Here is a 9,570-nt window from a genome sequence, read left to right as displayed (position 1 = left end):
CCGCAAGGAGCTGCCCGGGCGCCACGCGCCGCGCAGAGCCCCCTCGCGCCGCCGCCATGAGCTACAGCCTGGAGGCGCTGCTGGGCGCCGGCCCCGGGCTCTTCCGCAAGGAGCTGCCCGGGCGCCACGCGCCGCGCTCCGCCGGCTCCAGCGGCTTCCACTCGCGCAGCTCCGGCTCCGCCGGCTCCCGGCGCGGCTACGGCGCCGGCAGCGAGAGCGGCGAGGCGCTGAACGGCGCGGAGCTGCGCGGCCGCAACGAGAAGGAGCTGCTGCAGGGGCTGAACGACCGCTTCGCCGGCTACATCGAGAAGGTGCGGCAGCTGGAGCTGCACAACCGCGCGCTGGAGGCCGAGGCGGCGGCGCTGCGGCAGCAGCAGGCGGGCCGCTCCGCCATGGGCGAGCTGTACGAGCGGGAGATCCGCGACATGCGCGGCGCCGTGCTGCGCCTGGGCGCGGAGCGCGGGCAGCTGGCGCTGGAGCACGAGCGCCTGGGCGACGACGTGCAGCAGCTGCGGCAGCGCCTGGAGGACGAGGCGCGGCAGCGCGACGAGGCGGAGGCGGCGGCGCGGGCGCTGGCCCGCTACGTGGACGAGGCGAGCCTGGCGCGGGCCGAGCTGGAGAAGAAGGCGGCGGCGCTGCGGGACGAGGCGCGCTACCTGCGCCGCGCGCACGACGAGGAGGTGAGCGACCTGCTGCAGCGCATCCAGGCCGGGCCCGGCCCCGCCGCCCTCGACACGCGCGACGCGCTCAAGCCCGACGTGACGGCCGCGCTGCGGGAGATCCGCGCCCAGCTCGAGGGCCACGCGGCGCAGAGCACGCTGCAGTCCGAGGAGTGGTTCCGAGGTGCGCGGCCCGCGGGGCTCCGCGGGGAGCTGGGCGGGGGGGAGGGCTCCGCAGTCCGTGCTGAGTCAGGAGCCGCCCGCAGCCGGCCGGCCCCAAGAGGGCGGGGCTGGGGTGCCCCGTAGCGTGCCGCCCTGCAGGGGAGCCCGCCGCAGACACCCGGGGCCCTAGTTCGGCTCAGCTTGGGGCGGGGGATGAGCTGCAACCGTCCTTTCTCCTTGTGGTGCAAGGGCAGCCAGAGCCAGCGCAGTGCCCCGAGCTCCCTAGGGCTGGGATCATCAGCTCCTGCAACTGGACCGGTGCTTGGGGAGCTGGGGACTCGCTTTCCACCTTGTAATGGGACCCGTGGATAATGAATTGGCAGACCTCGGCACTGAAACAAATGCCCTTCATGCCATGCTCTTCTGGCGGCTGGGCAGGGGGGAGGGATTTTCCGCTTCTTTCTGAAGCAGTGCTCCAACAGGAGCCCCATGTCAGAGATGAGGGAATGGGGACCGTCTAATCCCCTCGCCCACTTTCTTTTGGAACAGACCTTTCAGGGCTAGTCCGTGTCCCTAGGGTCCAGTCGATATCTCTCCTTTGTTTTTTATTTTGTAGCTACCCTGTGGTCAGTGCTGTGACTTGCAAACCTCCCTCCCCCTCCACTCCCAGTACTGTTGCAAACACTTCCCACACTGAATCCCAGGCCCTCCCAGGCAGAGGTCTGATGGGGCTGGAGGCTCCTGTGGACCTGTGCCAGTCCAGAATCTGAAGCCAATTAAATCAACAAGCCAACACCATCTGAACCCTCCCCATGGGTACAGTTGCTGCTGATTCGTGTTGCTGGCATGTGCCAGCCAGGGATGCGCAGCTGCCTCTTGCTACATGGTGAGCAGTGTGAACAAGGTTTTAGCAATCAAGAGCTAGTGGGACAGGCAGCACTGAAAACAGTTATGAATTGTTGTTGTTGCTCATTCTTAATGGTGATCGTTAGCACCCTTGCCTTGCTCCCTGGCTATGGAGTGCACTTGCCTGCATGTGTGACACAGAAACCAGCTGGATCTCCATGAGCTGGGGCTTAGCAGGTTGCTGGGGATCCTGCGTTAAGTGATGCAGTACTGTCTCTACACTGCAGAGTTGGGGGAAGGAGGGCGTTTCCTCTCAGAACCACCTTGAGGCTCTTGGAGCCATTCATCCAGCCCCTAGTACGCTGCACAAAGCCCCTTTCTGCCTCCCTGAGCCTGCTGGAGCTGGGACCCTGATCTCTGCTTCCTGCTGCCTTGCCCTGAGCTCTGCAGCAGCCCAGGCTGAGTGTAGCTGCTCAGTGCACTCAGCCCTTGGAAAGCCAGCCTGCTCCTACTCAAGTCAAAGGCGGCCCCGGTTGGTCATTTGCCTGGCACGGGCCTGATCGGGACCAAGGACAGCGCCCTAGCAGCAGGGCAGCCCCGGCGACCCGGTCCTGCTGTCCCCAGCCCTGCTCCAGAATCCCTGCTTGGGGTGGAGGGCAGCCCCTCGCCTCAAGCAGGGTACAGAGAAAATGAGATGCCCTGGAAATCTTCCTCAGAGCACCTGCCTCCAGACTGCTGCCTCCCCACTCCAGTGTAGAGGGCTCTGGGGCTGGAAGGGATGCTCACTGGCCTTCTGCCTGTGGTGCTACTATAATGCTGCACTGCCCACCCCAAGACAGCAGCAGCAGGGCACCTTGGGAATAGACACCCCTGGGACTGCAGTCCTGCTCCCTCCCCCTGTCCCAGACACCGCGCTGCTCACACTGGTTATCAGCCTTGGCCTGTGCCTCTACCATGACAGCCTTTGTGCTGGAGCTGTCCTTTCCCTGTCCCTTCTCCTCTATCTCTAGAGCTGCCATACAGTCAGCTACCTCTTTCTGCAGACCATGCCTGGACTGCAAGCCAGATGCTTGGAAGTCTCTGCAGCTTCTATAACCAGGGACACAGACCAGCACTCCGGGGCATACTGCTGGGAAAAGGAGGTAGTCAGTATTGCTAAATAGTGCTTCATAACTGAGAGCATCTGCCCTCTGCAGACACAAGCTAATGCTAAGATGGAGGTGATCAGTCCTTTCTGACCATTTACACGCTGCCCCAAGAGCATATCCAGCAGCTCATACCCAGCTTGCCCTTCAAGAGCCTGAGTAGACCTTGCACAAGCATAAGGAGGGGGTGAGGTTCATATCCTTGCACCAGCCCAGTACTAGCAAGGAATAGCCCTTGTCCCCTGCTGCTTTCCTAATCCTTTCTGATTCCCTTCTCTGACTTGTATGAGCCCTCTGGGTTCATACAAGTCAGAGATGGAATAGACCTATTAAAGTGAATTCATTCATGTGCCTAGGCAGGATCCCAACATCCTTCCCTTCCACTGAAGGCATATTGGCTCTGGTCACAACTGTGTACAAGGGCATTTCCATGTTTCCACTGTGGGTATGGAATTTTGCATGCATTTCTGTCCTTCTCACTATTCTCAAAATGCTGTTTCACCATCTTCCTCTGATGGTCCCATCCCTTCTGTCCTGAGAAGGATGAGTGTCCTGCAGCTCTCCCAGCCTCTGCCAGCCAGGAGTTCCTGTGGAGCTGGATCATCAGTCTCAGATGCTTCTCTCTGGCTGCACATTGCCATGCAGCAGAGCCTGCTAACTCATGCTGGGGTGGGGGGGGAGTTGAACTTGGTCTGTGCTGATTTGTTTTTCAGAGATCTAAACTCAATAGAGTTTACTTTCAGACTAACCTGGGGAGGGATCAGCACCTGGGGAACTTGATAGGGAAGTGGCTGCCCTAGAGGGAGAAGTGAGAATACATGACTCCATCCATAACCTTCTTGGAAGGTCACTGGAGTGAAGCAGACTCTTGAGTTAGCTGGTACAGCAAAAACTGTCATTAAAATGAATCTATGTCCCTGCTACATGTTTCTGCTGCTACAGGTGGGGATTGTGAGGGAGCTGGCGGCGGCTAATGCTGGCTTTCCTAGCCTGCTTTGTGAAATTGTGGTGCTAGGCTGGAACATCACCATTCCTATAAGGGAAATTAGAGAAACTAATCTGCTTCTTGAGATCTTCAGCACCATAAATCCCATTGGCCTTTTGATTAGTACAATGGCCATTTAATATCTGAAAGAATATACTGTATGGTTTCAAGGAGATGGACTTTCTGATCAAACAGGTCTCTTCCATCTTCAAGGACCTTGGGGCTCATAGAATCATAGGAAGTAGGGTGGGAAGAGACCTCTAAAATTCATCTATCCCAGCTCCTTGCTCGAGACAGGATCAACCCCATCCATCATCCCATACAAATCCTTGTCTAATCTATTCTTAAAACTACACAGTCAATCCTATTGCACAACTACAAGACATATTGCCCAAAGCACCCTCAACCTGCCACAGGGAAAGCAGGGGAACAACTGTGGTCAGTGTCTGGCTGCTGCAAGGGTTGTATAAATGTGCTCAAGAGATGCAGTTTTTTTAAATCAGTTGCAGAGAACTATGACTATGTTGCAGAGACATGTGCTGACCAGAGGGCCTGCATTGGGGAATTTCTTTCTATGCTGGCTAAAAGAGAGCAGCAGGCTCTTCTTTTTCCAACAGTCTTAATTTTTCCTAATTCAGCAGTGGAGTCAGTAGCTCTGCCTTTTAGCAGTTCTCTGCAATGGAAAAAAACCCTACCCAAAATAAATCAGGGCTGGGTTAATGTGAAAATCCAGTGCCATATGGGGCTACTGCAGAATTCTGGCTGTCTCTGAGAACTCCTGACAATGGAGAGACTGACCAGCAGGCACTTTGACACTAAACAAGGGCTGCTGAAAGACAGCAGACTTTAGTTAATGGAGGAGGGAATTCCTCCAGGACATGAAGCTATGGACTGAAACTGCAGCAAAGCAGATTTCAATTACATCTCTGAAAAAGCTTCCTTACTGTCGAGGCAGTAGGACAATGAAGCAAGTTGCCCAGGGATGCTGCAGATTCTTCTTTGGGGTTTTCAAGGTGAGGCTGAGTAGTCATTTGCCTGCAATGCTTTTGGAACACAGCATCCTGCATTTTTTTCAGGTGATTGGAGTAGCTGACCTGTTAAAGTAGTCTAACCCACTTATTTTGTCCATCCTGCTTTTCCTCTTGCTTCCTTGTGCTTCCCCCACTCTAGTGAGGCTGGATAAGCTGTCTGAAGTTGCCAAGCTGAACACAGATGCCATCCGCTCTGCCCAGGAGGAGATTTCTGAATACCGCCGGCAGCTCCAGACCAAGCTGACAGAACTTGAAGCCCTCAAGGGAACCAAGGAATCTCTAGAGAGGCAAAGACAGGACACAGAAGAGCGCCATCAGATTGATGTTACATCCTACCAGGTAACCTGTAGCAAAGCGTAGAACTGAAAGAATAGGACAACAGGGTTAGCTCTGAGGTCTCTAAGCATTTAGTATTGCACTATGATCTTCTCCTGCAAATCATTACCAAAAGGGCATTGCTGCCTTTTGTGGGAGATCAGCTTCCCTTGCTGTTGAGACAAGATATCGTTATTAGTGGTGTTCTTAGACTACTACAGGCCACATGGGAGTGGAATCAAATCTGGATACAACTGATCAAGAAAAAAGGTGGGTGTCTGATCTCCTGGGACCTCAAGGTTAGACTCTCCCCAGTGACTTGCACACTACTGTCTGGCTAGCGTCCCACTATTTAGCAACTGATGTAAATAAGGTCTGGTCAAGGAGAGTCCAGTGCATGTAGCTGCAGCTCAGACATTGCTTTGCTTGTGGAAAAGGGTGCCTGCTGTGAATCAGGGCAGTCCAGACTAGACTGGATCTCCCCCTGTATTTCTGATGCAGGAAACCATACAGCAGCTGGACAATGAGCTGAGGAACACCAAGTGGGAGATGGCAGCTCAGCTTCGAGAGTACCAGGACCTGCTGAATGTCAAAATGGCCCTGGATATAGAAATTTCTGCTTACAGGTATGAGACTAGGACCAGGAAGTGGGGAGTGTAGATGAGGTATTAGGAGCTAAGGCCAATGTTTGAGCTTTTGAAGGTAGTTCTCAGGCAGTCCCTCAAAAATATTCAGAGCTAAGCATGCCCAAGGTGTGCTTTCAACACCTCCGCCCCAATCCACAGGCACAATGCAGCATTGTCACCCTCAGGGCCTTCCCTCCAATGGACAACCTAATTCATTCCACAGCCTTCCCTCAGCATCAAGCCAAATATCCAGCAGGACCAGTTTTTTAGGCCACCACCCTCCTTGCACCTAAGAAACCATTTGTCTTTGAGGCACAAGAGGTGCTACCACATTAAACACCAAGCCACTGGAGTCTTAGGCTGGGCATGGCTTCTGAGATTTCCTCCAGCCATGGGATGCATGCAGAGATCAAGGGGTGAAACCCTGTAGCACAGGGGTCATCAATATATGGTCTGTAGTTCAGATTTGGTCTGCAGAGTCATTTAATCTGGCTGAGGATATGGGACTTTGGAAGTGTTTGGTGGGAGAGGGCTTCAGTGGCAGTGTCTGTTGTTTCTACATTGACTGCCATGGAGAGACATGGCAGCAGCTGGGCCTTAGTGCTCACCTTGCTACTTGGCTCTTACTCAAGTGGAGTCATTCTGATCCCTAACCTGTAAAGGTTGCTAACTGCTGCTGTAGCAGGTTTGTGGGAGAGCAAGCCAGTCTTCCAAGCCCTGTTTGGGAACATCCTGTATTCACTATCATTGATGGGTTGGCGCCTCATCATCGAGGGATTGGAGGACTGAATATCAAGTAGAAATAAGGGAATCCTTGGTAAATGAGATCTCAGGAGGTTACTAAAGCAAAGGCAAGGCTACCAATGCCATTTGGGGGTTTAAAAAGCAAAATCTGACTTCTCTTTTCTACCTACCCTACTCTCCCCAACAGAAAGCTCCTGGAAGGAGAAGAATACCGCATCGGAGTTGGGCCATTCCCCTTCCCCGAGATGCTCCCTAAGACTCCTAGCATCCCCACCCACATAAAAGTGAAAAGTGAGGAGAAGGTCAAGGTGGTGGAGAAGTCTGAGAAGGAAACTGTAATTGTGGAGGAGCAGACGGAGGAAATCCAGGTAACAGAAGAGGTGACGGAGGAAGAGGAGGCTGAGAAGAAAGAGGAGGCTGAGGGGGAGGAGGAAGCAGCTGAGGCAAAAGAGGAAGAAAAGGGAGAATCCGAAGCAGAAGCAGAGGGTGAGGAAGAGGAGACCAAACCCCCAGAAAAGGAGGAGGCCAAGTCCCCAGCTGTCAAATCCCCTGAGAAACCTGCATCCCCCACAAAGGAGGAGGCCAAATCTCCTGAGAAACCCACACCCCCCACAAAGGAAGAGGCCAAGTCCCCAGCAGTCAAGTCCCCTGAGAAACCCGTATCCCCCACAAAAGAAGAGGCCAAGTCCCCGGCGGTCAAGTCCCCATCCCCTACAAAGGAAGAGGCCAAGTCCCCGGCGGTCAAGTCCCCTGAGAAACCTGCATCCCCTACAAAGGAGGAGGCCAAGTCCCCAGTGGTCAAGTCCCCTGAGAAACCTGCATCCCCCACAAAGGAGGAAGCCAAGTCCCCTGAAAAGGTCAAGTCCCCCACAAAGGAAGAGGCCAAGTCTCCAGCAGTCAAGCCCCCTGAGAAACTTGTATCCCCCGCAAAGGAAGAGGCCAAGTCTCCAGAAAAGGCCAAGTCCCCTGTGAAGGAGGAGGTCAAGTCACCAGAAAAAGAAGCTGTCCCCAAGAAGGAACCCATCAAATCACCCCAGAAGGAAACAAAGGCACCTGTGAAAGAAGAGAAACAAGTGGAGAAAGAGGAGAAAGCCCCAGCCAAGCCAAAAGTTGAGGAAAAGGAAGAAAGCAAGAAAGAGGAGGCACCCAAAAAGGAAACCCCAGCCAAAGAGCCATACAAACCTGAGGCTAAGGTTGAGAAGAAGGAGGAGGAGAAACCCAAAGAGGAGGACAAGAAGCAAGCTGCTGCTCCTGAGCCTTCTGCCCCTGAGAAGAAAAAGGAAGCTGTGAAGGCTGAGGAGAAAGAGGTAAAGGAGAAGGAACCTCCCAAACCAGCACCAAAACCCAAAGAGGAGAAGGTGGAAGAGAAAGCTGCTAAGCAGGAGCCTGAGCCCAAACCACAGGAAGCTAAAGCCAAGGAGCCCAGCAAACCAGCAGCAAAGGAGACCGAAAAGCCAAAGGCTGAGAAGAAGGAAGAACCAAAGAAGGAAAAGGCTGAGCCCAAAAAGGACCTGGAGGAAAAAACCAAAGCTGAAGCTAAACCCAAAGAAGAGGCAAAGCCTGCCAAGGCAGAACCTAGCAAAGATACCAAGGACACCCCCAAAGTAGAAGCACCCAAAGAAGTACCTGAGGTTACCAAACCCAAGGCAGAGAAAGCAGAAAAGTCCTCCAGCACAGAGGCAAAAGAAAGCAAACCCACAGAGAAAGCTGCTGCTCCTGATGACAAAGCCAAGAAGAGTGAGAAGTGAACAATGGAGCTTTGGACATGTAAGGAGGTGGGCCACCAAAGAGAGCTTTGAAGCTTTCCCTGATCTGTGACTGAACATGCGTTTTTTCCCAAAAGATGAGACTTTGCTTAGGTGATGGATGACCTCCTTTGTCTGAGCTGGAACTTACAGTTAGCAATATGTTTATGTGAAAGACAAAAACAAATACCTGAGCCTACTCAACTGGTGGTTCAAATATGTTATGATAGCTTCAGTAGCAGAATGTGATATATGCAGAATGCCACATTTAAACACTTGAATTATTAAGAAAAACTGCCCCCTTTCAAATAAGTGCATTTATCTAATGTATGTGCAATTGATGGACAAATGCAATAAGGAATGTACACAGTTAGAGCTCTATTATGCTTTGGAGATGTACAGTAGATAGGAAACTCAAGAGTTGTAAATGCCTTTTCATTTTACAAATGGAACATAATTTCTCACTTGTAGCCTACACAGACTGTAGCTGACATGAACGGAATCAGGTTAGACACTGCAGAACTCCACACAGTTAAGAAGTGCACTGGACAAACTCAAGTCCACTTTCAATTGCTTATGTGCAATAAAACAAATAAAGTGCTTACAGACAAAACCATTCCTGGTGTCCTTTTTGTGACTTTGCAGGAGAACAGGGTAACAGCCCATGAATGGGGAAGGGCCACTGAATAAAGAACGAGAGTGAGGCTGACAAGTGCGTACTAGTTGGGAGGCTTTAATACAACCCGCTGTAGCTCTCATACGGGTATCCTAAGAAACTGGTCCTCAGGACAGGATGTGTGCTTAGTTCTGTACATATACTTAGATGCCTAATGCCCTTTGGTTTCTTGGTCTCTAAACAAGAGCGATCTGATGAATTCAAGGCTGTCCATGCAGACCAGTTGGGCTAGGAAGATTCAATCAGTCCAGCCCTCTTAAAGATTCACCCATTGTATCTGACATCATGACCCCATATGTAATGACACTTGCATCTGCACAAGGATGAAGAGAATCACATGTCTTGGCTCAGCATAGGAGATAAGCACAAGTCAGGAAGGCATTTTTTTCCTTCTTGATCAACCACTGCACAGCCAGCCAGCTATAGTACAGAGGTTGTTTCACCTAACAAGCTTCTTTCCCTGATTGGGGGTGTGATGACAAACGGTCAACAGAACTGTGTTCTGCTGGAGTGAGGCAAACCACGCGTCTCTGAAAGACAGTTAAAGTTCAGATCCTGGTGTGTACTTTCAAGCTGATGTGTGGGATCTCACTCTGTGGTGTGGTCCCTGTAGTTGGGAATGGAAGGATCCTAGCT

General features: G+C 52.6%; 1 protein-coding gene across 2 annotated transcripts; it reads left to right on the top strand.

Annotated features, from left to right (window-relative positions):
- The first annotated feature begins 324 nt into the window (after positions 1–324).
- Positions 325–8,874, top strand: NEFH (neurofilament heavy). Of its 2 annotated transcripts, none has more exons than XM_019539310.1 (5): positions 325–843; positions 4,968–5,167; positions 5,645–5,769; positions 6,701–7,295; positions 7,371–8,874. In XM_019539310.1, exons 1-5 carry the CDS (start codon positions 393–395, stop codon positions 8,259–8,261), a joined length of 2,262 nt encoding a protein of 753 aa, XP_019394855.1. In that variant the 5' UTR covers positions 325–392; the 3' UTR covers positions 8,262–8,874. The 2 variants fall into 2 exon arrangements, with proteins under 2 accessions (XP_019394855.1, XP_019394854.1); XM_019539309.1 differs by having other exon boundaries at positions 6,701–7,300; positions 7,358–8,874.
- The last annotated feature ends 696 nt before the right edge of the window (positions 8,875–9,570 follow it).

Source organism: Crocodylus porosus, unplaced genomic scaffold (assembly GCF_001723895.1).
Source record: "Crocodylus porosus isolate Cpor-Errol unplaced genomic scaffold, CroPor_comp1, whole genome shotgun sequence".
In the NCBI taxonomy this organism is placed as follows: Eukaryota; Metazoa; Chordata; order Crocodylia; family Crocodylidae; genus Crocodylus; species Crocodylus porosus.
Note: the sequence above shows the minus strand (reverse complement) of the source record. Positions and strands in the feature narration are given on the sequence as shown.

What these genes read in the sequence shown, in the direction of transcription:
- NEFH (XM_019539309.1), top strand. Translation starts at nt 393, where the DNA reads ATGGGCGAGCTGTACGAGCGGGAGATCCGCGACATGCGCGGCGCCGTG. An exon ending in TTGATGTTACATCCTACCAG is followed by an intron (nt 5,168 to 5,644) that starts GTAACCTGTAGC and finishes TTTCTGATGCAG; the next exon opens with GAAACCATACAGCAGCTGGA. An exon ending in ATAGAAATTTCTGCTTACAG is followed by an intron (nt 5,770 to 6,700) that starts GTATGAGACTAG and finishes TCTCCCCAACAG; the next exon opens with AAAGCTCCTGGAAGGAGAAG.